This window comes from Diaporthe amygdali (assembly GCF_026229845.1).
Source record: "Diaporthe amygdali strain CAA958 chromosome Unknown NODE_1_length_4327563_cov_65_473760, whole genome shotgun sequence".
NCBI classification, from domain to species: domain Eukaryota; kingdom Fungi; phylum Ascomycota; class Sordariomycetes; order Diaporthales; family Diaporthaceae; genus Diaporthe; species Diaporthe amygdali.
In genome coordinates, this window is record NW_026517021.1 from 1,454,670 (window position 1) to 1,482,601 (window position 27,932).

The 27,932-nt window shown below is 54.3% G+C and overlaps 6 protein-coding genes across 6 annotated transcripts; 2 read left to right on the forward strand and 4 right to left on the reverse strand.

Annotated features, from left to right (window-relative positions):
* Positions 1-191: 191 nt before the first annotated feature.
* J7T55_006014 (uncharacterized protein) lies at positions 192-12,780 on the forward strand (the record flags this gene model as incomplete). Its single annotated transcript, XM_053139652.1, has 7 exons — positions 192-239; positions 344-7,481; positions 7,533-8,111; positions 8,181-8,234; positions 8,289-8,444; positions 8,538-12,596; positions 12,686-12,780. 7 exons carry the CDS (start codon positions 192-194, stop codon positions 12,778-12,780), a joined length of 12,129 nt encoding a protein of 4,042 aa, XP_053000783.1.
* Positions 12,781-14,216: 1,436 nt separating this feature from the next.
* On the reverse strand, positions 14,217-14,607 carry J7T55_006015 (uncharacterized protein; the record flags this gene model as incomplete). Its single annotated transcript, XM_053139663.1, has 2 exons — positions 14,217-14,399; positions 14,590-14,607. The coding sequence occupies 2 exons, from the start codon at positions 14,605-14,607 to the stop codon at positions 14,217-14,219; spliced, it is 201 nt and encodes a 66-aa protein (XP_053000784.1).
* Positions 14,608-15,239: 632 nt separating this feature from the next.
* On the forward strand, positions 15,240-18,496 carry J7T55_006016 (uncharacterized protein; the record flags this gene model as incomplete). Its single annotated transcript, XM_053139674.1, has 5 exons — positions 15,240-15,374; positions 15,654-15,965; positions 16,093-17,364; positions 17,425-18,366; positions 18,434-18,496. The coding sequence occupies 5 exons, from the start codon at positions 15,240-15,242 to the stop codon at positions 18,494-18,496; spliced, it is 2,724 nt and encodes a 907-aa protein (XP_053000785.1).
* Positions 18,497-19,569: 1,073 nt separating this feature from the next.
* J7T55_006017 (40S ribosomal protein S8-B) lies at positions 19,570-20,324 on the reverse strand (the record flags this gene model as incomplete). The annotated part of the gene is made up of 2 exons (XM_053139685.1): positions 19,570-20,114; positions 20,261-20,324. 2 exons carry the CDS (start codon positions 20,322-20,324, stop codon positions 19,570-19,572), a joined length of 609 nt encoding a protein of 202 aa, XP_053000786.1.
* Positions 20,325-21,478: 1,154 nt separating this feature from the next.
* J7T55_006018 (uncharacterized protein) lies at positions 21,479-22,556 on the reverse strand (the record flags this gene model as incomplete). The annotated part of the gene is made up of 2 exons (XM_053139696.1): positions 21,479-22,194; positions 22,274-22,556. The coding sequence occupies 2 exons, from the start codon at positions 22,554-22,556 to the stop codon at positions 21,479-21,481; spliced, it is 999 nt and encodes a 332-aa protein (XP_053000787.1).
* Positions 22,557-23,558: 1,002 nt separating this feature from the next.
* J7T55_006019 (RAM signaling pathway protein) lies at positions 23,559-26,636 on the reverse strand (the record flags this gene model as incomplete). The annotated part of the gene is made up of 3 exons (XM_053139707.1): positions 23,559-26,012; positions 26,083-26,194; positions 26,275-26,636. The coding sequence occupies 3 exons, from the start codon at positions 26,634-26,636 to the stop codon at positions 23,559-23,561; spliced, it is 2,928 nt and encodes a 975-aa protein (XP_053000788.1).
* Positions 26,637-27,932: the final 1,296 nt, after the last annotated feature.

The following is a 27,932-nucleotide window of genomic DNA, read 5'->3' on the forward strand; positions in this document are numbered from 1 at the left end:
TTTCCTGCTCCTCAATCACTCAGCCTCCTGTCGCCCCGCTCGACAACACCCACCGACTCAACCCGACTGCTTCGTGAGTGCCTCAACGCAGGACACTCCTGCACTCCGCCAAGCTGTCTTCCAGGGCAGTCGGCCTCAGGTAGTGGTGGGGGAGTTTTCATTTCTGCGGCTCTGCCGCTCCCGCCGTCAAGATGGGAAAGATCACCAAGACAATGCAGCCCAAGCACAGGGAGACTCTGGTATGTCACATGCACACGCACCTGCACCCGAACACTTTCTCTATTTCTCCCCTTCTCCATTTCATACATTGCCCAAGAAGAAAGACCGCTGACCCTTGACGTAGTCCCCTTGGCTCAAGGACTTTGTGCAAACTGCCTCTACCGTTTCTCTGCCACAACTCCCACAACTCCTCGACACATTCCCTGTAGCGAGGTGGCCTCTGCCCCGTGGTGATCTTTACCACTGGATCCCTCTACTGAATCGATTCGACAACATACTCGAGTGCTTCAACAAGGTCTACCACCTACACGAAGGCCCTCAGACACGTGATTTCGGCTGCGATGTCCTGCTTGGTCGTGGTACGCGTGTCGACGAGTACGGCTCGGATGAGTGGGACGAGGAGAAACTGAGAACGCTGGGTTACGAAGAATTTGGTGATTCTCAGCTCGTACAGGCCGTCCTGCAATTTACCAGGCGGCTGCTGAATCACTGTGGAAATCGGAGCATCTATGCCAGCAGCTCTCACCTGAACGACCTTTTGAACAGCACTTGTCTGTCGGTCATTCAAGCGACCTTGGAGGTTGGATTGGAGCTTGCACAGCGGTATCAGGCATCTGTGAAGCGCATGACGCAACCTTCTCGTCAAGTCAGCAATGCTCTGCTTGCCAACCACTACAATATTGAACTTGACCGTGTTCAACAAATCGCACAATCCTTTGTGAAGACCCCGATCATCACTCTGGCAGATTCTTCTGCGCATTCCACGCCAGCCTCCTCGGGCAAGGGCAAGGAGAAGGATAAAGTCCAATCCTCAGCCTCCAAGAACGCGGCCTCCATGATTGCCAATGATCTAGGGTCTGTGGTTTCATCCGACGAGGGCTCAGACGGTCGTTGGAAGGGTTGGGGTGATCTGAAGGTTGTCTACTACCCGAAGGTTGATGGCGAGCCAGCGCCACAAGCATCGAACGATCGAATCAATGCGTCTGCTCCAAACACACCCACCCCTTTGCGACGTAGCACCACCATTGGGACTCCGCACCAAACACCGCGCGGCGCCAGAGCTGCACAAAGCGCTGACGACACTCCTTCCCCAGCCCAGCACTCTCCGGCCGTGAATGCTGAGGGGACCTCAAGTTCCAGTCAGAAGTCCGTTGAGATTCCGCAGAGCATCGTGTCCTCTTCAACAATTTATGACCTCTTGAAACGCACTCCTTCGGACATGCCCAAGAACTCCCAGTACGAATATCTCAACCGCGCAAGAATATGCAAGGCTCTGCTCAATGGTACAGAAGCTCGTCAGCGGGCCCTGGCCGTCCGGCTCCTGGCCATTGCGAACTTGGCCTACATACATCCTGAGTTTGTGTTTTTAGAACAGGTTCTCAAGCAGGACAATGACGAGCCCCGACGCTACCACCTGGTCTATCAGTTGGTGGAGCTGATCCACCCTTCAACACCTGGCCAGACGGCTGCTCCGCGTTCTTTGCAGCAGATCGCACTCTCATTACTGGAGGCCATTTCCCACTTCAACGCGAAGTATCAAGACGTGCTCTCGGCGCTGAATGCCACAGTGAATCATGGAGTTCTCTTGTATGTCATCCGGAAGGCAGTTGCTGAGATGAGTGAGGAAACCGAGCAACCCGGTGGCAGGTCGATCGAGTTGGACGACTGGCGAGACAGCTTGTTTTCTCTCGCACTGCACCTTGCTATGAATGGGCGTGTCGGTGGCGAAATGATTAACGCTGGTTTCATGGACGTCCTTGTAAGCATCATCAACATGCGAACGACAGTGGCCGAACGGTTGCACAGCACAGCTGTTTCTTACGTGGATGCGCTTGTGCTCAACTATGCGCCTGCCGCATTTAACTCGTTCGTCAGCGCCAACGGACTGGATGCCATTGCGCAGTTGATGATCGATGCAACTTCTTCAGCCAAGAGTCTCGCCGAGGCTGGTGCTGGCACAAAACCCGAGTTCTACTCCAGTGTCGTGGATTACGAGATACCCTACGTCCAACAGCAGACTCTGAAGTGGTTGCTGAAGTTCATTCACCATATCATGAATCCGGGCGCCTATACTCAGAACACAAATACTGATCGACTGCTGAGGAACCTCGTTGACAATTCGAAGCTTCTCGGAAGCTTACGAACTATCATGGAGAACACGAAGGCTTTTGGGTCGGTGGTGTGGACAAACTCCATCAATTTGTTGACCGACTTTATCAACAACGATCCCACCAGTTTTGCCGCTATCTCTGAGACGGGCATGGTCAAGAGTCTTCTGGAATCCCTCACTGGCCGGGAGGTCTCTACAGATCCAGCAGCCGAACGCAAAGACGATGATCCGCCGAGCGACGAGAATGGTCCGCCTGCCGAGGAGTCGGTGGTCCTGCCTTCAGATGAACGCCCACACCCTCCAAGCCAAGAAACGCTCCGAGCCCAGCGAGACGCACCGCTGGCTTGCGGAATTCTGCCATCTTCGGAAGCCACTGCGGTCATCATCCCTGTCATCAACTCGATTTGTCTCAACAATGTTGGACTGCGGCTGGTAGCATCTTCACGTGTTCTGGAGAGCTTTTTGGAGGTTTTCGAGAGCCCGGAACACGTGCGGATTATGGGCATTGATTCCGATCTTGCTTACAACATAGGACTTCAATTTGACGAGCTCGCTCGACATCACCCCGCTTTGAGACAGACGGTGGCGAACGCTGTTATTGACATGATCTCAAGGATCAAACACTTGGGCATACTGAAAGCGGAAACCGCTGGTTGGGGAGCCAAGCTCTTTGCGACCGATCTGGACGGGAAACTTGTTCATGCCGATGAGGGTCTGTTGCAAAAGGCTGGGGTCGAGGCGCCATCAAAGAAGGGTAAAGAGGCAGCAACCTCGACTGAAGATGTCGAAATGACAGACATTGCTGGACCCATTCAAGACCTGACGTCCCAACAATCAGACACTTCCCCCACCTCCAAGAACCCTGACAGCATCACCGCCTACGTCAACGCTCTTGCGTCATTCTTGAACGCATACATCAGTAATTCCAGTTTGAGGACATCTTTGACGAAGAGCGGTGGGATTGAGTACCTGCTGGACATTATGGTTTTGCCGAGCCTGCCCCACGAATTTGCAGATTCTGCTGCCTTGGGAATGCTGCAACAAGTTCTTGCCAACATCATCGAACATGCTCCCGTCATCGGCATGCCCTCGTTGCTAAACCGCATACAAGCCACCATGTCGTCTCTGGAACCTTTGTTAACCAGCTCTCCATCCCCGTCATTCTTCCGACCCTTCGTGGAGCCTGGTGCCACTTTGAGACAAGACCAACCAGGTGTTTGGAATGTCGATCTTGTTCGCCAGGTATCGAGCGGCACAAACGTTGCAAAAGCACTTTTGAACATCCAATCCCTTCTCAAGACTCTCTGGAGCTGCTTCCCTTTCCAAAGCCGGCATTCATCTGTTTCTCTACCCGCGGTCAACGTGTATGATCATTTCTATGCGGTGGTCAAGTCTTTGGGACCTTTGCTACGCGTCGTTCTCTCGGAAGAGATATCCCTGCTCACACTTGTGCCGCAGCACTGGACTGCGCGGAAGTTGGCGAACGTACGTCCTGGCAGTTCGAGTGATCTTTTAATGGGCGAGCAAGATATATCACTCGCGCAGATGCTTGGTGGTGCTGGTCTCGGTGTGCCCGTGGATCAATCAGACCCAAGCCGACAGAGCCGGCCCTCGACAGAGGAGCAATCCACTGCTCAGTATCAAAATTATCAGATACTGAGGGTCCTGTTACAGTCACTCATGCCAAGCGCTTATTCTTTTTTCCAAACCCTGGGTAAAGCACTGATGAGTCGCCGGGAGCGAGACAGCTACGCTAGAGCCAAACACATGCAACTGGCTGACGCTCTCGCCGAGACGGTGTTGGATCAGCTGGAGCCTTTCGTCGATAAGGCTCTGACGAAGTCTGAGCTGCAATATTGCATCATTATGTTGCACATTGTTCACGAAATGCTCGTCGACTCTGCTCGGCATAGTGATCGGCCTGGTTTCAGTGTAATCGTACCTGTTCTCGACGCCTTCAAACAGCGGCGCGGTTTTGACGTCCTCAACAAGCTTCTCAACGTCTTCACAGAAGAGGTTACCAAGGAGCACGAAACAGAGGAAGCATCAGCCACCGCTAAGCTCGCATCCATCGGGACCAAGAAAATCCTCGATCTGTACTCTGTGGTCGTGAATGGCAAAAACCTTGCAGACTCTATCCAGCACCTTAATGTGGGCAGTCGATCCTCAAGCAACCGGCAGAATGAGTGGTTCCAGACCATCAACCAGTTTGTCGTCGAGCTTCGAATGTCGGTGCTGCCTACTGTCTCGAAGCTATGGCGCTCGAATCTGATCGACAAAGCTTCCACAGACGTCGTCGGCAAAGTCGTAGACATCCTCAAGACAATATGCCAAGCAGAGACCGAGGGCTCTGCGTGGCGCAGGAGTGAGCTGCCCAAGGCTGTACCTTTGTTCAAGCGAGAGCAAGCGACCTTTCCGTGGAACCTATATGCAGCTCAGACTACACGCTTGGCGGAAGAATATCCAGAGGACCTCGCTCGCGAGGCAGTATACCGCGCCGTGGGAGTTCAGGAGAACGCGAGCGAGTACTGCAGGATGCACGTGAAGGGACTTGCAGGAGAACGCAACTCGATTCCCTCTGAGGATGCTTTCCAGCTCACCTCACCAGCAGCGAACGGCTCAGCGAGCCAGACGCCCGCGTCCTCTCGCAGTTCTGACCTGCTAAGGGAAGCAATGGTTGTGGACTCTGCCCCCGAACTAGCGCAGCTGATAGGTGAAGCGCTCGTAGACCGTGGCGTCTCTTCCGATTCCAGGGACAGTGAGGCTCCCGCTCAACCGGACGAGGACGAGTCTTCTTCCACTCCTGTGGCTGCTGCGACTGCAACCGCATCAGAAAACACGGAGCAAGAACCTGCCGATCGGCCGCTCGTGTCAAAAGAGGATCTCGATGCGGAGCGAGAGAAACTGCGAAAAGATCTCATTGACCGGTGCCTCGATGTCATAAGAGCACACCCTGACTCGGTATTCGAGGTCTCTGAGCTAATCAACGTTACAATTGACCGCCCAGATAGTGAGGATGCTCGGGAGGAGGTTGGCGAGACTCTGGCGAATGCATTGATGTCCTACGCCCTTGACGACGAGGAGAAGACTTCGAATGGTCGGAGCATAGCTGCATATGCTCACTTGCTATCTTTGATGCTCCATGGCTCGCCTCGCTTCTTCAAATCTACCGTCAAGACCCTTAAGGACAATGTCTCGGAATATCTCAGCTTTTTGAAGGTGCCGCCAGGCAACTCCAACGAGGAGCTGCCTCCATGGATTCCTCACATATTGTTGATATTTGAAATGCTTCTGGCGGATGATGCACAACCTGTGGAGGCAAAGTGGACTCCACCAGCCACTGAGAACGACAAGATCGAGGATCCAGTACTCCAGGCTAAAGAGCCAATTATCCCGGAGGCAGAGCGAGGCGTCTTGCTGGAATCCGTCCTGGAGATATTGCCTCGTATCGGCAAGAACGAGAACCTGGCGGTTGCGGTCCTCCGTGTCTTGGTGATCCTCACACGGAGCCGGTCAGTGGCGAAAGTTGTAGGTGACAAGAGGAACCTCCAGCGTCTCTTCGTCATGACGAAGCAGCTATCTGGGCTGGGATCCGCTCGCCTGAAAGACTCGACAGTTTCCGGAAATGTAATGACGGTTTTGAGACACGTTGTTGAGGACGAAGACACTCTTCGGCAGATTATGCGAAGCGAGATTCGGAGGTACTTCGAGCAAATGGGTCACAGGAACCCCCGAGCCATCGACATACCCACTTACACTCGAAGCCTTGCACATGTCGCATTGAGGTCGCCAGAAGTCTTTATCGAGATAACGAATGAGACTGTCAGGCTTGGGCGGTTTCAAACATCAAGCGATCCTTCAGGGCCCACCACCAGAGGAGTCACCCTGGCGCTCAAGGAGAGACCCGGCGAAAAGCCACCAGCCTCGCTTCAAGTGAGCGAATCAGTGGAGCCAGCTGTTCAGGCCACGGAGGAGCTCACCATCAGCGATGTCAAGCCAACTACTGAGCCCGCTGATAAGGAGATGACTGATGTGGTCAAGTCCTCTCCAGCAGAGTCAAAACGACCTGTCGTCGAGAATCCTGATGGCGTGATTCACTTCCTCCTCTGCGAGCTGCTCAACTACCGAGAGGTTGCCGACAAAGAGCCAACAGATACCGTCAAGGAATCGATTGCACCTGGTGATGATCCTGGGGCTGCGAGTAATGAGGCCACGCCTATGGAGGAGCAAAACGCTGAGAACAAAGATAAGAAGCCACCGAAGTCATCGTTCAAGGCTGAAGAACACCCCATCTTCGTCTACCGCTGTTTCTTGCTCCACTGCTTAGCCGAGCTGTTGCAGAGCTATACGAGCAAGAAGATGGAATTCATCAACTTCAAGCGTAACGCCCCGATGTTCGCCAACACACCCGTCAAGCCTCGCTCAGGCGTCCTCAACTACCTACTCAATGATCTGCTTTGTACGAGCGGTCTCAGCTCTCCACAGGACAGCGTTGCCGCGAAGAAGAAGGCTGCGACTTCTGAGCAGGCACGCCAAGTGCTCGTGGCCTTGGTTGCTAAGACCAACGAGAGGCCAGTGGATCGGAGTCGCGACCGCTTTGATTATGATGATGATTCTGATCTGCTTTTCGTCCGCAAGTGGGTTCTGGACATGATACTCCGGGCATACAAGGACGCATCCCTGCCGAGCGAACCTTTCGACGTGAGGTATGCCAAGCTACTGTCCCTGGCTGAGCTCATGATCAACATGATGGGTGACAAGGCCGACTCGGCAAGTCCCCGTTTCTCAGACCACTCGGCGACCAGCCGCTCACACATGCAGCTCAAGCGGTTGATGTATGAGAAGAGCTTCTTGCCAGCACTGACCTCATCTATTGCCGACATTGACCTCACGTTTCCTGGCGTCAAGCGCACCATCAAGTATATCCTCCGTGTCCTGCAGATCATGACAAGCACAGGGATTGCCCTCAGCCATGCCAACTTACTGCCGTCTGGTCCCCAAGACAACGTCGAGGATGAAGTTTTATCGGCTTCATCGCTCTCCGACTTAGAAGACGACCGCGAAGAGACTCCTGACCTTTACCGCAACTCCGCTTTGGGCATGCTCGAGGCTGGCCGTGAAGAAGACTTCGACGAGGATTCCGACGAAGACGGTAAGACTGCCCCTTGCGCTTGAATATTATTCATGCTAACAATTCCTCCAGAGGACGAGGAGATGTACGACGAAGAGTACCCCGACGAGCTTGACTATGGTGATGAAATGTCCCAAGATGGCGAGGAGGACGTCAGCGACGATGAGGAGGAGCTTGGTGAAATGGGTCAAATTGAAGGCCTGCCAGGAGATCCTGTTGGAGTCGAGGTCATCATGGACGAGGATGAAGATGATGACGACGACGACGACGAGGATATGGATGAGGACGATGAGCTCAGCGACGACGACGACGATGCTGACGACGACGAAGTCGGCTCAGAAGATATGGACGACATCGAAGATCGCATCGAAATCGTCGACGAGGAAGGAAACCCGATTGATGATGATGGCGGTTCTGGCTGGGAGAGCGAGACCGACGACGAGGATGAAGGTGACGAGGACGGTGAGGGTCAAGCCTACGAAGATGGAGTGCATGACCTTGACGAGCTCGCCAACATGCCCAATCCGCTACATGAGCTGCAAGAGCTGATGCAGGAAGACCATGCAGACGGACATCATCACCACCACATCTTAGCTGAGGAAGGGTTCAATTTCGGTGGCGACCGTTACGACGAAGAAGCCGAAGACGATGGTTAGTCAGCCCTTTGACTGAAAAAAGCCCCCGATAGGACACCGAATAGCGTACTGATTTCTCTCTTAGATGACGAAGACGAGCAAGTTGATGTGGATGACGACTACATCTATGATTACCCAAGTAAGTAACACGAAACCTTTTATCATTGTTCTATCATACCAATATCATTAGCAGGACCGGGAGATGAGATTGCTCCTCCAGCTATGCCAGCCGGTCTAGGCTGGGATGCTCTCGTTGTCGAACGCGGCCCTCCAAGGCCTCGCCGCAGTCCCTTCCCAGTTGGCCCCTTCGTCATTGGCGGTGGACCTCGGGGCGGCGATCCACTCGGTGGTACGTCTTCTGGTCAATCAGAGGCTCAAATGGTCGCGCGCGGGGCGCAATCTTTTGAGCAGGAGATGACTGCTGTTCTGTCTCAACTTATAGTGAACCGCCGTACTGATCCTGCAACAGACTTCCGTAGTTACTTCCGGAGCCGAGCCCCAGGACCAGCCGCCAACCAAGACGATGGCCTCAATCCTCTCCTCCGCCGAGGCGCCAGCAACGCTCGCGACGCTTCCCCTCGCCCACTTGGTTCATCGGTGCAGAGATTTGGTGGCTTGCATAGCTTCCTCGACAGCCCTATGAGCATCCTGAGTGACCTTATGGCGAATTTGCCTCCTGGTATCGCAGGAAGGACTCCTCATCTATCCTTCCAAATTCAGGGTCCTGGCGGCCGCGGTGAGGTCCAAGAGTTCAGTATTCCTCTCAGGGCTGGCCAGCACAGCCGTGACGTGCGGGCTGAGACCCGGCGTGAGGTGTACCAGGAGCCGCAGCAAGCAGTTGGGTTTGCTCCAGCCACGACTGATCAGCGTTGGCTCGATGAAGCTCGACTGGTCTTCGGTCACATGAACCAGGAAAAGGCGACTAGGCTGAATACCTACATCTGGGCGAAGCTTACACCTTACGCTGCTGAGCAAGAGAAGAAAGCTAAGGCTGAGGAGACCGAGCGCCGGCGCAAAGAGGAAGAAGAGCGTCAAAAGCGACACGAAGAAGAGCGCAAAGCGCGGGAGGCCAAGGAGGCTGAGGAGAAGGCAGCACGAGAAAAGGCAGAGGCTGAAGAGCGCGAGCGTTTGGAGCGCGTGGCAGCCGAAGCAGCCGAAGCAGCAGCTCAGGCTGGCGCAGAAAATGACGAGCTTTCCGCTGAAGGCTCTGAGAGCGCCGAGCCGCAGCCAATGGAAGGCGTTGAGACGGCTGAGGACTCGCGACAGCCCGAACAAGAAGAATCTGGACCTCCACAACCGCGGGTAGTTACGACAATCCGAGGTGAAGAAGTCGATGTCACCGAGCTCGGAATCGACCCTGAGTATCTTGCCGCTATACCTGAAGATCTGAGGGAGGAGGTCATTGCGCAGACCGTCACTTCTCGACGCACGGAGGCTCGCGCAGCCGCAGCAGACAGCTCTGCTGGAGAGCAGGGCGAGGTCTTCCAAGAGTTCCTAGATGCGCTCCCCGAGGATATACGGCACGAAATCGTCCAGGCAGAGCGACATGAACGTCGGCGGGCAGAGCGTGAGGCGCAACGGCGCCAGACCGCGACAATTGGGCAGACTCCCGCGGCACAGGATATGGATGCTGCAAGTATCTTGGCGACCCTCCCTCCTGACCTTAGGCAGACGGTTCTCATGGAGCAAGGCAACGAAATTATGGATCAGCTGCCCCCAGATCTGGCCGAAGAAGCTCGGGCTCTGGCGGAGCGATACCACCGGACCACGACCACCATGTTCCGCACACGTGATGCGGTCCGCAACGCACCTGAACCCGCGACTGGAACCGATAATAAAGTGCAACGTCGCACCATTGTTCAGATGCTGGACAAGGCAGGTGTGGCAACACTCCTTCGCCTCATGTTTGTGAGCCAGCAGGGCTCCATCCGCAGCCACCTCTTCCGTGTGCTCGGTGACATTTGCGAGAACCGTCAGAATCGATTCGAGGTCATTGGCTCCCTTCTCCAAATCCTTCAATTCGGGAGCACCGACATGGAGGCCGTCGAGCGCAGTTTCAGTTCCTTATCTCTCAAGGCCAAGCAACCGAAAGACAAGGAGAAGGACAAGGACTTCAAGACTCCTCAGAGTCTTAAGCGGACCTTTACGAACATTAGCTCGGCCAACAATATTCAACAGAACTCGGAGATCTCTCCTCTCTTGGTCGTACAGCAATGTCTCGATTTGCTTGTGGAACTTTCGGGCAGGAACCCTCACATTCCTTCCCTCTTCTTGACCGAGCATGAAGGTATCGCCGTCTCTCTAAAGCAGGCGCATAACCGCAAGGGTAAAACCAAGGATCTGAAGGTTCATAAGTACGCCATCAACTCCTTATTGCATCTCCTTGATCGTGATCTCGTCATGGAGAGCTCTACTGTGATGCAACTTCTCGTGGACCTTCTCAACAAAGTTACGCTCCCACTTCAGGCACTAGAGCGGCGCCGCAGGGAGGCCGAAGAAGAGGCCAGGAAAGAAGCAGAGAAGACAAAGGAGGGTGCAGAGCAGACCGAGAGTGCTCCCGCCACGACCGAAAACGCACAGGACTCTTCTGCTGCCCAGGCCGAGGCTCCGGCAGAGACATCCTCTAAACCGGCAGAGGCAGCTGCGGACAAGCCGCAATCCGAGCAGAAGAAGATTCGACAGCTTCAGCCTCCATTCATCCCTCCAGAGAATTTGAAGCTTGTGGTCAAGATCTTTGTTGCTCGTGAATGCAGCTCGAAGACTTTCCAGAATACTATCTCAACCATCAAGAATCTGTCCAACATCCCTGAAGCAAAGCAGGCCTTTGGAAGAGAGCTCGTGAAGCAAGCTCAATTGCTCAGCAAGAATATCGTGTCAGAGCTCGACGAACTCATGCCGCACATTTCAAAGGCAGAGTCTGGCACGGAGATCCAGGGGCTGGCACTCGCCAAGTTCTCACCTGGCGCTTCAGAGCAGAACAAGCTTCTCCGCGTTCTTACTGCTCTTGATCATCTCTTCGAGACCAAGAAGGATGAGAACCGTGACGCAGGCGATGCGGCTGCGGCTGATGAGAAGTCCAGCTTGCTCATGACTCTTTACCACAACGAGACCTTCAACAAGATGTGGGAGAAGCTGAGCGGTTGTCTTGCGGCTATTCGCCAACGAGACAGCATGTTGAACGTTGCCACCATCCTTCTGCCACTCATCGAATCACTCATGGTTGTTTGCAAGAACACAACACTTGAGGATGGACCCCAGAGCAAGAGCCAGTTCAACAAGGACATGGTCCTCTCCAGTCCACCGCCTGAGGACGCCATGGCAGGATTGTTCTTCACTTTCACCAACGAACACCGGAGAATACTCAACGAGCTTGTGCGACAAAACAACAAGCTCATGTCAGGCACATTCTCTCTTTTGGTGAAGAACCCCAAGGTGCTGGAATTCGACAACAAGCGCAGCTACTTCACCCGGACTGTGCATGCTAAGCAGAGTGGCCATACCCGGCCATCCTACCCGCCACTGTCTGTCAACGTTCGACGAGACAATGTTTTCCACGATTCTTACCGGGCCCTTGCCTTCAAGTCTGATGATGAGGTCAAGTATGGCAAGTTGAACGTGCGCTTCCACGGTGAAGAGGGCGTCGACGCCGGAGGTGTCACCAGAGAGTGGTTCCAGGTCCTGACTAGGGCTATGTTCAACCCCGACTACATCTTGTTCACTCCTGTGTCTGCTGATCGCACGACCTTCCACCCGAACAAGTCCAGTCATTACAATGAGGAGCACCTGGCGTTCTTTAAGTTCATCGGGCGAATCATCGGCAAGGCCGTCTACGAAGGGCGTCTGTTGGACTGCTACTTCAGCCGTGCCGTGTACAAGCGCATCCTCGGCAAGCCCGTGTCTGTCAAGGACATGGAATCTTTCGACCCGGACTACTACAAATCACTGGTCTGGATGCTGGAGAACGACATAACGGGCACAGTTATTGAGACCTTCTCGGTCGAGGAAGACGAGTTCGGCGCGAGCAAGGTGGTTGACCTAATCGAGAACGGCCGCAACATTGAGGTGACCAACGAGAACAAGCACGAATACGTCCGGCTCATAGTAGAGCACAAGCTCCTATCATCCGTCAAGATCCAGATGGAGCACTTCTTGCAGGGTTTCCACGGCGTGATTCCGGCAGACCTGATTGCCATCTTCAACGAGCAGGAGTTGGAGCTGCTCATTTCTGGTCTTCCCGACATCGACGTGGATGACTGGAAGAGCAACACTGAGTATCACAACTATACAGCGGCCTCACAACAGATCCAGTGGTTCTGGCGCGCGGTGCGCTCTTTCGACAAAGAGGAGCAGGCCAAGCTCTTGCAATTCGTGACGGGCACGTCCAAGGTGCCGCTAAACGGCTTCAAGGAGCTGGAGGGCATGAACGGTGTCAACCGCTTTAACATCCACCGTGATTACGGCAACAAAGACAGGCTGCCGAGCTCGCACACATGCTTCAATCGTAAGTTTACCCCCCCCCCCCCTTTCTCCTTTGGGTCCTCCCCATTTGTCCACGGCGTGCCTGACAGGTACTGACTATTGTTGCCTCAGAACTTGATCTCCCCGAGTATGAAAGCTACGAGGCTCTCCGCAGCCAGGTCATCAAGGCCATCACGACGGGTGGCGACTACTTTGGTTTCGCCTGAGAGGAATGCGAGACACACAGAGTGCAGGAGGATGGCATCACGGTGGTATGCATTTTCGCAGCATAAAATTCCGGTTGTTTTACAAGGGGTCTGGTGTTCCGGAAGGGAAGGAGAAACTACAGCATGGGCAGCAATCAGATGGCTCGCCCCAAGCACTGGGAGTGTTATGTATTGTATTGTTTTCTGTATCATCGGCATGCCTTGGCGAGAGAACAGGGAATGCTAGGCTGAGGTTTTTGGACCGCCTTTGGAGGAGAGGTACACATGGAAACGGAGTGCAGGCCGTGGAAACTGAATACCTCTAGTCATCCTCATAGATTAGGCAGGCGGAATGTCGCAGCTCTCAGATATTTTCTAACCTGTGTGCAATTTGTGATCAATTTGTGAGAGCCACTTGATTGTGTGTGAGGACGGAGAGTGGACCGGTGTTTTACCGAGACCTGGTAACTATCTGTACGACAGTCTGCGTCCTTTCCCTTTGTCCAGCTTGACAAGAAAGGGCCACCGGAGGAATTCCGTAAAGCATGGGGTGGTGGAGTGTTTATGAAACGGCTGGTGGCCGGTGATGACGGCCGGCGGAGTTGGTCTCGGTTCGCCGTGATGGTGCTGAATTGGGGGCCCGATGACGGACGGGGCAGGGCACATGGAGCCGATGGAGGCACAGTCAGCTTGGGCGTTGATGGTATGTCTGTCTGTTCTGTTCCTTTCTGTCCTGCTTTGCCCAGGTTGTTTTGTTTCGTTTCAGGGAGGCTGACTTGCTGCGGTCGAAAAGGCGGCGGGGTTTTGGGGGCCTCTCTCTCTCTCTCTCTCTCTCTTGTTGACGAGTCGAATACCGGCAAATGGTCTGACTGCGAGTCGGCTGTCACAACATTACTGCGAGGTGGAAATAGTCGTGGCTTACCCACATGAGAAGGAAGTGGAAAAGGGGGTCCTCGAACACATGCTATCTATGACAGTTTGCAGAGTTCTCAAAGATCGGTGTGTGAATGAACAGATGTACCATTCCAGTAGGACAGACAGCGTTCTACACAATGACCTCGTCTAGGAAGTTCACCCATATATTGTATGATATCTGAGGCACTCTATGAGATAGTCTAGATGAATGACATGGGATCAAACCGTCCCTCTGCGTACGTGTACACATAGACTACATAGTAGACAGATACTCCGGGGAGCTGTGGTCTGCTGCTGATCGAATCGCATCCTCAAGGCCCGTGCTCATACAAGGCGTGGCCGGCCGACCCCTCCAGATGCCAGATGGACTAGTCCGTGTCGTGGTGTCCATCCAGCCCGCAGCCAGCCTGGTCTAGTCGACTAGCCGAGGTGGACCCCTGCAGAACCCCTGGGCCTTGGGTCCCCGGTCCCGCCAATTTTTTTGGTCTGGTGGTTTGGAGAAGAGACGGTCAAGTCAGAGTCCGTCAGTCAATCAGTGGTGATCACTGGTGGTGAGCCGCGGAGGGAGAAAGGCCGTTTGACGAGGCGAGCACGCGGATAAGGACAAGGACAGGGTCGCAGTCGAGGTCGAGGTCGAGGTCAAGGTCGAGGTCAAACAATCTCCATCGGCCATCATCATCATCATCATCATCGTTGTCCCTGTCATTCCACATTCCATTCAAGACCTGGTCCAGGCCGGTACGGTACGGATCCTGGCCGTTTCAAGCCTTCTTTATTTTCCCAGACCGCCATCGCATCACGTCAAACGGCAGCGGTTGAAACAAAGGCTACAAGACAGACAGACAGACGGACACACACACACACACACGACACGTCCACAGCACAGCACACACGCACACGCACACGCACACGCACATGCACATCGAGCTCCATCTCTGCTGGTGCTGCTTGCTTGCTCGCCTGCTCACTCACCCCAACTCAGTCATCTGTCTTGGCCATTAGTTTACTCCGTCCGTATTCATCACACCCCCCCACACCGCATACCACACCACCGCATACTTTTTTGTCTGCAGCATAGTACGGTCCAGTCCCATCTACTACTAGTAGTAGTCTACTGTCTGCCATCACCTTTGATTGCCCATTGCATGCAATAACGACTCTGTCTCGGAACAACACCTGTACTCGCAGCAGCAACATCATCATCATCATCAGCAGCAGCAGCAGCAGCAGCAGCACGGTCCTTGATTCGAGGCTCAACTGGATTGGATTTTGATTTCGATCGCATCGATTCGATTCACATGACATGACGGGCGGACTGCCGGCACTCGACTAAACTGACCATCCCAGCAGCCAATCCACCCATGGCCTAAAGCTGCATCCAAGCTGTGAACAGCTCTCCAATTCTCCCCCTTTTTTGGTCCCAAGCGCCCGCCCACCTCCAGACGCGGCGCCCCCGCGACTTTTTTTCGAAATACCGGGCAGAACATCCAACCTGCCCTCTCACTTACACCAACCAACCTCCCTCCCTTGACCCTTCACCTCTCCTCCCAACCGCAACACCCAACATGTCTGTCCTACAGCAAGAAGCGGCCGTCCGCTCTCCCATCTCGCCCGTCGCCCCAGTCTCCCCAGTCTCCCCTGTCGCCTTCAAGGCCGAAGACAGGGAGGTCGAGTCCGCCGCCGACTCGGACCGCGAAATGGTACGCTGCTCTTGAATTTCGAATTTCCCTTGCATGCAGCCACGGAAACCTTATCTCCTTTGAGGCGCCGTCCCCTATCTCCCGCTTCTCGTCCTCAGAGCCAGCTGCCACTGCCCCTTCAATGCTGGCCTGGTTACACGCCGGCGCCTGCCGTCACACAGCAGCCCATGCGCGCCCAGCCCGTCACATACATCCGTCCACGCCACAAAAGGCCCCTTGCTCGGCGTGTTATTGCCCTCCGGAGATTACATGGTGCTAACATCGCCAATCGCTATACAGGACAGCTTTGAAGACGCCCAAGACACCGTCCCAGACACATCCTCTATCCGCTCTCTAACTCGGCGAACCTCCCCAAAACCTCAGCCCGTCGAGCCAGAGTCAAATGACAAGGCACAGTCCCAAGAAGAGCACACGAGCATCCACGCCGCCGAGCCAGAAGAAGACTCCAAGGTAGACACCAAAGACGAATTCGAGGACGTCGACGACACACCATTAGCCGAGGACAATGAGCAATCTTTAGCACAGCCGGGCAGGCCCTCGATATCCCCCAGCCAGCGCTTGTCCGTGACCTCCAACAGCCAGCTTGCAGAAGTAAGCCTCGATGACGAGGCCCCAACACAAGAAAAAGGCTCGTGATCTGTTTATTGACTGCCCGGAAATAGCACGTGCTGACAGAGGTATAGAAGCAGAAGCAGAAGCAGAAGTAGAGAACGTCAAGATGAGCCCCAGCGAGAGCGAGCCCAAGAAGACGATATCTCTGAGCAGTCTGACAAGCGCCCTTCCTGCTATGCCCTGGTCGCCTGGTGCTCAAGAATCACCAAAGAACCTCGACACGCCCCCCGCTGCCGCTCCAGCGCCTACCTCCCCAGGGGTTCCTCCTGCTCAACCACAAGCACAGGCACAAGCCCCCGCACCAGCCCCACCTCGGAAGCTCGCCAGTGCTTTCTCGTGGTTGTCTAGAAGCTCATCCAAAGACTTGACAAACTCGTCCCCGCCAGATCTGTCGCCTAGGAGGAATACTGCCAGCTCGGTGACAACTTTGACTAGCAACCCAGAGATGATGCTCGGTAGGCTGGAAGAGGAGGGCGGCGCCAACGGGGTGAACGGTAATGTGCGGAATAGCCTGAAGGACCGTTTCAAGGCCATGCGTATGAGGGAAGAGGCGGGCATAACGAGTCTTCCCGACGACGGTGACAAGAATGGCATCGCCAATCTGGTGAACAAAGGTCCCAATGGGCTGGTAGCTACGTCGGCGGAGGACAAGGATGCGACATCTGCGCAACCGCCGGCCTCACCCAACCCTGCAACCGCGAATCTGGCCCCTGGAACTGCGTCCGGGGCAGCAGCTGGGCCATCAACACTGTCAGACCAACCAGTCGACTGGGATCTGTGGCAGTCTGTAGTGTACGAAGGACCCGCGGCTGTTGCCAAGACGAGTCCCGAGGAACTGAGCAGAGCCATTGCGACCGGCATTCCGAGTGCAATCAGGGGCGTCATCTGGCAGGTTCTTGCACAGAGCCAAGACCAGGAACTGGAGGCCGTCTACCGAGACCTGGTGCGTAGGGGCACAGACAAGGAACAGGACCGACACAGTAATGCATCGCTGGGTGCCAGGAGCAACAGCAACAGCCACAGCAACAGCCATAGCAACAGCGTCCACTCATCAGCATCATCTATACATTCTGGGGACTCTGGCATCAATGGCGCACCGTCTCCCCCACCAAAGGATGACGACCAACCCTCCGCCAAAGCGCAAGCAATCTTAGGGATTGAGCGAAAGAAGACAACGAAGGAAGATGTGGCCGCGATCCAGAGGCTGGAGAAGACTATCCGAAAGGATGTTGGGGCCCGGACGGCTTATTCCAAATTCGCCTCTGCTCAGGGGCTCCAAGAAGGCCTCTTTGGTGTCTGCAAGGCATACGCGCTTTACGATGAGGATGTCGGTTACGCCCAGGGCATGAACTTTTTGATTATGCCCCTCCTTTTCAATGTAAGACTCAATCGTGCCCATACTGGTCCGATGACCATTATTTACTAACGATCTGTCTAGATGTCCGAGGAAGAGGCCTTCTGCCTCCTGGTGCGGTTGATGAACAAATATCACCTGCGTGAACTGTTCATTCAGGACATGCCTGGTTTGCACATGCATTTGTACCAATTTGAGCGACTACTCGAAGATATCGAGCCCGCTCTTTATTGCCACCTCAGAAGACGAGGCATCTCCCCACACCTCTACGCCACGCAGTGGTTCCTCACCCTCTTCTCCTACCGCTTCCCACTGCAGCTGGTCCTCCGCATCTACGACCTCATCCTCTCCGAGGGCTTGTCGGCTATTCTCAAATTTGGCATCGTTTTGATGCAAAAGAACGCGCAAATACTCCTTGGCATGACCGACATGTCGCAACTCACTACTTACCTCAGGGATCGACTATTCGATGTATATATTGAGTCCGCACCAACCGCCAACAGCATTCTTGAAAACGGTTTCTTTGGCAGCTCTACCTCAAGCATGGACAAGGAGGTCTACCGTGCCGACCAACTTGTGCATGACGCTTGTGAAGTCAAGATTACGCCCGAAATCCTCAAGTTCTACCGCGGCGAATGGGAAGAAAAGACCAGGACCGAGAAAGAGCAACAATTGGAGCTCGAGACGTTGCGGTCGCAGAACACGAGCTACGCTGCCAAATTACGCAAGCTAGAGACTCGGCTGCAAGCAGTGGACCGCGAGCAAGCGGACCTGGCAACGGAGCTGGTGCACACCAAGGTCGAGAACGAGGAACTCAAGGACCAAAACGAGTCGCTACAGGGCCAGGTTCGGGAGCTAAAGATCGTCATTGAGAGGCAGCCCATCGACATCGAAGAGCAGTGGAAGCTCGAGAGAGATGCCCTTATCGAGCGAAACCAGCGGGTACATGAGGAGAACGAGAAGGTCGAGAAAGAAATGGCCGAGTTGGAGGAGCAGCTGGTGCAGACCAAGATGCAGTATGCTGAGGTGAGTTATACTTCTTGCACCAATTACGGAACACGAGCAGAGAATTGTGGCTGACATCACCTGGTAGATAAACTCCCAGCATGAGACCCTTCTGAGGAAGTGGAACGATCTCAAGCGTACCTTCGCATAAAGAGATCCAGGACTGGACATGATGCCTCCCAATTCCTACCTCCAGACAGGCAGGAATAGCAGCTGCTTGAATCTAGCCGGCCAGGAAGCCTAGGCGATCACTCGAGCGAGGGCGGTGCGGTGTAATCTATGTCATATCATCTACAACTACTAGCAGCAGCAGCAACAGCAGCAACAGCAACCCCTTCGAAAGGGCAGGCGTCATGGGTCACAGAGAACAGCAATTTGGAGAATTGAAACACAAACACACGCAGAGGCCGGCCGAGCGATCACTGACTTGAGAGCACGCAATGGCAGCGGCAGCCAACAGCAGCAGCCGCAGCCACCATGGTTGGCGTGGCGCCTTGTTTTACTGGGGCATACATAGCATGAGTTACTTAGACATGATTCCGGGGCGGTTTTGGGAAAGCGTACCCAAATACCAACAACAGTTGTCCGTCTCCATGTATGTGCAAAGACGTTGTCATCCGTGTGGTCCTGCCCAATTGCATTGTGTCGATTTCTATCAACTGTGCCATTTCTACAGTGTATGATCGGGTGAGAGCCTCGTATGACAAAAGGCTAGTACATGATACTTACATGAGGAAACCCAAAGAACCTTGAGGGACTTACTGTGTTGTTGGGACGTGATGGAAAAGAAGCGGTGCAAGTCTACAATTCTCTCTTCGGGAAGATCGCTTGCGACCATCTACGATGTTGGGCTGGCTGATAATCAAGGGATGGATGGCATAGACCGTGGTGAGCATAGGTCTCATTTCACATTCTGCAGATACACAAGAGCTGGCAGGATGGACCGGATGTTCATTGCGCACGTAAAGGCATTTGTTCCTTTTTTGATTGTTCCCTTTTCCCGTCCCAATGCAATGAACCTGAAGAAAAACGACCAAATGGGCATCTCACTGCTGAAGTACAGCCATAGCCACCGTTTCATAAGGGCAGCCGATCCGTAGAACACCGAATCCGATTTCGCCTGGTGAGAGGGTTCCTTTCTCCCTCCCGCTAAGCTATCCTTGCATCCTGAGCTGTTGTCGCACCCCAAGGGCGCGTCCTCGCCGCCTGCGCGGCAACCACCATCTACTTGTGGAGCTTGCGCTGGTAGAAGGCGAGCTCCTCACCCTCCAGGATGTAACCGTCAGCGCGGCCGGACTGGCCGGGACGGCTGGCGATGACGGCGTACAGACGACCGGCCTCGAACTGCTTCTCGATGGCGGCCTCGACCTTGCCGTGGGCAGCGAGGCGGGCGGCCTGCTTCTTCTCGATGGACTTGGACTTCTTCACGGGCTCCTCCTCCTTGCCCTGCTTGGCCTGGCGCCTACGGCCGAGGGGCTGGCCGTAGTGGGCCTCGTACCACTGACGGAAGGGGGCGGCGTCGATCTGGACGACGGCGGACTTGGTGAGGGTGTTGGTACGGACGAGCTCGTTGTTGGACGGATGGTACGCGACGGCGATGACACGGGTCTTGCGGGTGGTGCCCTCCGAGGCCCACGCGAAGTTACCAGAGTCCAGACGCAGGGCACGGTACTTGTGGTTGCCGCCGCGGGTGCGGACGGTGTGGATGCGCTTGGCGCCGATACGGGTCTGCGCTGGCTGGCGGCCAAGCTCGAAAGCGCGCTTCTTCCCTGTTGACGAAGGTCAGAACGTATGTCCCGGAGGTTGAAGTGCCCATGGCCTACCCTCGGAAAGAGGGGGGCCAGGAGCACAGCAGAGCTCCGAAAGCGATACGGGCTTTCGATTATTTTTCATTTGTATGTTATCGGGGACGCACTGTAGTAGGCACGCTTGGCACCGGAGGCGGAGCGCTTGTGGCGAGAGTCTCGTGAGATACCCATGATTGCGGTGTCTGAGTGCAGATATTGAAAAGTCAGCGAAGGTATTCCCAAGGGTAGGTGGGTTTGGTTGGCAGGATTGAAAATCTGCCAAGGACCCTTTCACCAAATAACCGCAGGTGTCGAACTGTTTGGGAGAACAAGGTGGTCTTGGGATAGCAATTCTGTTTGCACGTACCTGATGAGTTATTGAATCACCAGAGCAATCGTTGATGGAGGGAATGGTCGTCGGTTGTCGAAGGATGGGATGTCTGGCTAAGAGGTGCAAAGTGCAAAACGAAAAACCAAAGTCGGTCGGCCATTAGCCTGTGGGTTTCGAAAAGCGGTGAGAACGGCAGAAAATTATTGAGTCACGTGCTGAGTCCCATGACACCCCTGGACGCAACATTTCCTAAACGGGCTATAGCCTGGCATGTTAGTCACAGCGCCGTTGTAGATGTGCAAATCTCATATTTTTGTTTGACCAACATTTTCACATGTTCTCTGCGTTCGCGACCTAGAAACACCAGTTTCGTGACAAGTCTGCGTCATTTCGATTGATAATTTTCGTGATGTGATCCTCCTCTTTGAACCCTCATGAATGCTGCTTAGCACTCGCATAGCTCTGGGGCAATGGCTGAGGCAAATTGAGACGGATATGATTTAGCGTCGGGAAATTCTCAACGAACAAGTCTCCTGAACTGAAGACATGGCTTGGACGAGTGACATCCGCATCGAAAGCAGCACCGGAGTACCTATATGGCTAAACATACATCTGGATGAAATGAAAAATAAAATTGAGAACAGTATGCAGACTCAATGACACATCACCCGTTATGAATACTAGCATCCACAGGAGAGCGTTACTGAGATGTCTTAACACTTGATTCATGAGTGTGACACCTTGGAGACTATAGTGTGTGGTCTTCACTACGCGAGCCTGATCATCCAACACTGCATCAATAGACGGAATGATGAGAAGGGCCCTTATGATGGTGAGACGGCTACGAGAGCATTTTGTTCAGCCCATGACGAACCGTGTCTATATTGTAAATATTGCGTAATTATCACGATTACAATCATCACTCTGCTCATCAATGTGTGCAGAAGAGCTTTACTGATTATTTCCGTTCATCTTCGAATTCTTCGCATTCTTCGTCACTATAAGCTGCTGTATCTTAGACTTGCGAGTCCTCATCATCGCTGAACTCTTCTCCTTCTTCTTCTTCCTCTTCATCTTCTTCTTCGTCTTCATCTTCATCGTCTTCCTCACCTTCATCAGTCCAGTCGCCCTCAGCAAGGATGCTGTTCAATCTCTGCTGCTGCAATGCAGCCTGCCTCTGCAAGACGTCCTCGGGAATCGGTCCTTCGTGATATTTCCAGGTGTCGGTGACAACGACATATTCGACAACATCTCCTTCCCCGTGATGTTCCCACGTCTGCCCGCCGAGCTTACTCGGCCCAGTCCAGCGCCACTCTTCCAGCCTAGTATCCTCCGCACTCAAGTAGCCGCCATCACGGACTTTCAAGACCCGCTCCTTGTTGCGCGCCACGATCGCGTCCATCTGGGCTTTCTTCCACGCCAAAGTCTCGTACTCGACCCTCAGTTCCCGCAGGCCGTGCGAGCCGTTGAAGTTGATCAGCCAGTCCTCTCGCATTCTGAGTGGCTCATTGTGCTCCCAGAACCACCAGTCCGAGTAGCGAATGGTGATCGTCAGCCTCGACGGTCTGAAATTGTTGTTGTTGAAGATGTTGTTGATGTTGTGGCCGCCTTCCAACCAATACATCTGCGTGAAGAACCGCACCTGCTCAAGGTCGCGAACTTGGGAGTCGCTGAGGTCTCTGAAGAACCGGAGACAGTCATTCGAGCCCGAGCGACCTCGAGGTCCACGGTCTGAGATTGGTCATAGCGGTCAGCCACCTCGAGCGGACGTACTCTACTGAAACGGTACAAAAGGCTAGGACGAGCATACCAAACCAAAAGGCCCATTCGATTTCTTCCAGGAAGACTTTCTGTCCCTCCGCATATGCCAGCTTGCACGTTCGGAGGAGGGAGCTGTTGCCTCTTTTGGGTCCCTTGAAGCCCGGACGATACCAGTACGAGTCCTCAGGGTAGGCGGCTGCGTCATCCTCGTATTGCAAGAGGGCAAAGGCGAAGATTTTGTTACGGATCTCTCCTGGGAACACACCGAAGAGAGGCGACTGCTTCTGAGGGTGGTATGTTGCCAGGTCCAAGCTAGAGCTGAGCGACGCCATGGCTGCTTTTGCGCGAGGGAAATGACTTGCAAGAGCAATTACAGCTAATTCCAACAGAAATTAGGGTGACGAAAAGAGGATTTCAGAAGCCAGCCTCAAAGGCGTTGCAAGGAAGGAAACCTTGAAAACACATGTAGGCAGCATAAGCAGGGGTGGGCTGCAGCTGCCTGAAGCTGATGATTAGGCAGTACACCCCAACTACTATCGTACCTACCTTATCGTACAGGTGTAACAGCGCACCCAGGCTACAAGTATTACCCAGACAAATTCCTCTCTGACAATGTCATTGATCAATTTTGGTGAATGCGACTATTTTCTTCTGCCTCAACGCGCTCGGCTCCGTTCCGTCATACCAGCGGTGCGCCCAGACAACCCAAGTACGTATGCCACAGCCGTACATGCTCGTCGTGGTATAGTGAAAAATGTACCGCACAATTATTAGGCCCCCGGTATTCATGTGCCTGTGGTTGGCTCGGAAGGACGATTACATCGTAGGTGTTCTGATTCGATTCCTGTTGTATCGCCTACATCGCGCAGATTATCACTTGCCCACTGATTTGGGTCCTATGAACATACCACCTAGCTCGGAGAGCGCGGCTACAGATACATTGACCACCAAAACCCCAAGTGCTGAGCCTTCAAACTTCCCGGGCCCATACGAGATCAGGTCCGCAGACACAGTCATGCTTCCTCGCGTTGTTGTCACTCCTTTCAAACGACCATCATTGCCATACGCCCTTTGCAATCACCAACAGTTCGGTAAAAAGAAATCCTGACCGCCCCTCGCCTGGACGGGACAAGACACATTATCACATTATTCGAACAAGTTATAATCCGTTTTTTGGAACCTTTCCCACCCATCATTGCTCATGTAACGCAATTGTTGAAACAAAACCTGCCTCGGTCCATCGCCGCCAATGCTTAGTATAGAGTAGGAAAATTCCTTTTATGCAAGTTCAAATTGATGCGTCGCGTATTGTGTTCGTTATTGTACATCTCCGATCAGAGTGCGACCCTGGTTCCGTTGCCCAAGCGGAATGGGAGCTGCCCGCCGTAGGACCCGGGCCCGGGGCTAACCGCCGTGTTGGGCGTCATAAGTTCGTCGTTGGACGAAATGCTGGTGATAGAGTTGAGGCTCGACGACCCAGCGCTGGACATGGTTCCTGTCCGTGACCCATGCATTGACCGTCCGCCCATAGATATGAGCGCATCAGCCCGCTCGAACACTCCGCCGTTGAACGCTTTGGCGAACGAGGCGCTTTGTGGGGTCGCGACGGTAGCCTGAACAGCGGGTCCGAGCGCCGCAGATTGGGGTGTCATGGGCAGTTGGCCAGACTGGGCTGCAGGCACCTGACTCTGCGAAAAGGAGCCACCGAGCGAGCTCGACGTTGAGTTCGAGTGATTGTGCGCGCGGAGGGAGTCGGACCAGGGTGACGCTCGAATCAAGTCGCGAGTCTCCTTGATGCTGTGCTGCACGGGCCGGAGGCGCTGCCGAGTGTCATTTGGTAGTTGCACTTCTGGCACGCCGTTGGTGATGTGCTTAATCATCTTCCCCAGCTCGGCCCACGCATCAATGAAGTTTGTGCAAAGTGCCCAGAAGGCGCTGTGGGTCCTGATACCTGGTTCCTTGAGCTTGATTAGGGACAGACGCTTCTTGAGCGTCTCGGTGTTCTGGATGGCTGTGTTGCACTTAAGAATCAGTGCTCTCCAGTACTGTACGACCTTGGGTGTGCTGTGGGCTATGGCGTTGTCCAGACAAGCCCCAAATTGGCTATTGAGCGAGGGCAGGGACCGCATAATCCAATCGGTTGATCTCTGGAGAGACAGGTAGATCCTCTCGAACACCCGGTCTTCTTCCGTGAAGTCTCCGTTCATGCCTCTGCTGCTGTTCGATGTCCAAGATTCCCCGGATCGCGGCGTGGGAGTGACTGTTGCAGTACGCCCTGTTCCATTAATATACGGAACTTGCAACGGGTTGAGCGGCACGTCGGTAGCCACTCTTAGATTGCTTGGGTTGTGGACGAAGTTTCCGCTACGAGATCGCAGGCCATGCCCTGGTCGATCAGCCGTGGGGGTTACCGAGCTCTCGCGCGAATGGGGTTGTGGGCGGATGGTATCGCCCATTGCGGCTCTGCTGGCAGCTCTCCTAAACCCGGCGTCAGGGCTTGGATTGGAAACCGTCACGCGAAGCTCCATAATGCTGTTGTACAGTAGCATCAGGAGCGTGCGAATGTATCTTGGATCGCCATTTTCAATGAACAGGTCGACATTTGTTGCCAACAGTGAACAAACGTGCGCGTAAGCATTGACCAGGGTGATGCAGGCCCTCTGCACGCTTTCGTTCTCTTTATAACCAGAATCTTCCGTCTCGATGGCCGCCTCGTGCCTCTGTATCTCCTGCTCGAGCTCCTCAACGTGTACATTGGTATTGTAGAAGACGATTTCGAGGCTGGATCGCTTAGATGTGCCATCGCTCGTGAGATGCATCAGCATCTGGATCATCGGGTGGATTTGGAAGACTGAGTAGAGGATGCCTTTGGCCGCTTCGAGTACGGGGTCGATGTACTTGGACTCACGCCGGCGCTCAGGCAGAACTGAAAGCCGTCGCACATAAATCGGGCGTTGAAGGAATGGCTCTGCGGGGCTGGCGGGGCTTTTGATGGTCATGCTGGCGCCGTTGGGGGCTTGCATGGCTGAACCGTGACTGAGGCCACGATAATGGCTAAAGCGGTTGTTGGCCTGAGTTTCGTCCAATGTGCCTAGCTCCTGTGTCCGCTTGGATATGGATGCCATGCGGCGCTGGCGGTCACCGGAGTATTGATTGCGAGCCTGAAGTAGCGTTTCGGAGTTGCTGCGCACGCGCTCATTGACGTTCCCTCCCATTGTCAAAGGCATGACACCAGGTCGACGAATTGATGTTGTGCTCTGTTGAGAAAGTCCACGATAATGTGATCGCGTGGGAATTGGGGGTGGTCGTGGGGCGTTGTTTGGCGATCGAAGATCAGGCACGTCAGTGCCATTGACCTTGATGGGGAAGCGCCCGCTTGCAGGGCGCTTCATTGGGGCCAGGCGTGGTGTCTCGACACCTTCAGAAGAGTCCTCGCCGGCGGCAGCAGCCTCTGCTTCCATTCGATCGTTGGCGTGTTGCCTCAGGAATTTCTTGATGGCAGTTGTAACGGTCAACTCCTTCACTTCTGTTTCCTTCAAGAATCCGTCGTTGGGTGGGCTGCTAGCTTGCGCCTGAAGGATCTCTTTTGGGGGGAAGACTATCGGATTTCCATCAAGCTTTATCATTTGCAACGAGCCCATATCAGCCAGACAGAGGGGAAGCTCCTTGATCAGGTTTTTCTGCACTGCGAAAACCTTCAGTGAGGTAAGCCTCGCAATGTCTGGTGGTAGATTTCGCAACTGATTCCTGCCGAGGTCGAGGATCTCGAGTGATTTCAGATCACATAGCTGCGACGCAAGTCAGACATGACTCTCGCCAACATAGCAGACAAAGCAATCGCCAAGGGGGATCAATTACCGGTAGTGGGAACTCGCTAATCCTGTTATTGCGGACGTTCAAGTATCGAAGCAATGTGCATTCGGCGAACCGAGCTGGGAAAGAGGAGATTTTGTTGTGTGAGAGGGCCAGCCTAACAAAAGTAAGTTTAGTTGTTAGTCCCATCCCTTGAACTTCGTCCCTTGCATCTGCATTGAGGTCCAGACGACTTACCTTTCTAGCTGGTCCTTTATAACATCCACAACCTCCTCTGGCAGCTTCTGGATATTCTTATGGCTCAGGTTGACAGTCACGCCTGGCTTCAGCTCGCTACTAACGGCGCTGGCTTCGGCAGCCTGGCTCTGGTTTTCCTCGACGGCCTTCTTCATGGCGTCCCTCGCAAGGACGATGACTTGGCTCTGTGCGATAGGGGCCGAGGCCGTGAGGCCAGAATTGGACGGAATCTTCCGAACAGTCTTTGGGATGGGAGGCGGGGGCGGGATGTTGATGCCAGCAGCAAAAGCAGCCCGACGCCCCTGGGCCGGATTGCCAGGGAGCCCCATCTGCGCCGGATTCGGACCGGATGGCCTCTCCATGGTGGTTGCGATCATAGACCCAGCTCTTGCTCGCAGTTAAATCGAAGATGAGGGATGCGTGTCGTATAGGATGCCCCAGTGTGTCCAACCCAGGGTCCGCGCTCGACAGTTATCTCTCCGTCGGGCGTGTTGCCCGTATGAAGCGAATTCGCCCAAGCGAGGTATGGGTTTAGACCAATTGGATCGGCTGCAAAAGCGAAGCAGGCGATGTCATGATGCCAAAGCAAAACAGGGCACGGAAACGTGAGGAGATTGAGGCGGGCTTGGGAGTAGAGGCGGCGGCGGAGGCGGAGGCGGAGGCGGAGGGAGTTGAGCTCGAGGCAACAGTGTGCGGAGGAGAGAGTTGAAACGTTCGGCGGCAGTCTCGCAGTGGTACAAGCCCTCCCAAGATCAGATCGGATGCCGTTATTCGAAGTGTACCAGTGGTAAACGGGAACAGGATGGGAAATGCTTGGTAGAGCTGGCAGATCTTGGGACAGTGTGACTGTCGTCCCACACAGACAGTCTTGTCAATGCAATGGCTGTCTCTGGAACGCGGTTTCGAGGGCAGGGCAAACAAAGGCGAAGAGGAAGAGGCAGAGACAAGAGGCAGAGATGGGTCTCTTGTGGTGGTGCCTCCTTGGTTCGCCCAACACGAGATTTCTGTCAACTTCAGGGAGCAGTCTCTGGCCAAGGATGACTGACTCTGGATGTCTGGCTGGCGTGCGTCGGTCGGGCACAAGAGTTTCCAAGACCGCACTGCGCTGCTGCTGCGTTGTGGAGGGAAAGGGGTTGCAGGAAAAGCGTCGGGTGCCAAAAGGCTGGAGTGGCACCGAATGGCCAAGCCTAGCCCACAACAGCCTAGCGACGCTTGGGCCACTAAAACAGCCGGCCTACCACCTGTCGAGTCCCCCTTTCCTAACCACAAAGGGGCACCTGAAGGGGAACTGCTTGTAAACCTTGGGGTACTTGGACCCGGGTACATACTGTAACACTGGTGCATTGCCAGGTAGAGAGAGAGAGAAAGAACCCTTAGGAATCACACACCTCACACCTGCAGGTCTCACCCGAGAGGGGGTGGTGGTGGTTGTTGGTGGTGTTCCTCTTGTCGCCACATCTCACCACCATCTCCTTTTCCAACCTAATAATTACACACCTAGTCTACCTATTAATTGCATGTCCCATCCCACGGCCTGACGTCGATGGCCTGTGGGATCTTCAGCCGTGCTGAAGTGGCTGCAAGTGTAGGGGCAGACTTGATATTACATACATGCACTGCAGTACGGCATGCAAGGCACAGAACAGGTACAGTACACG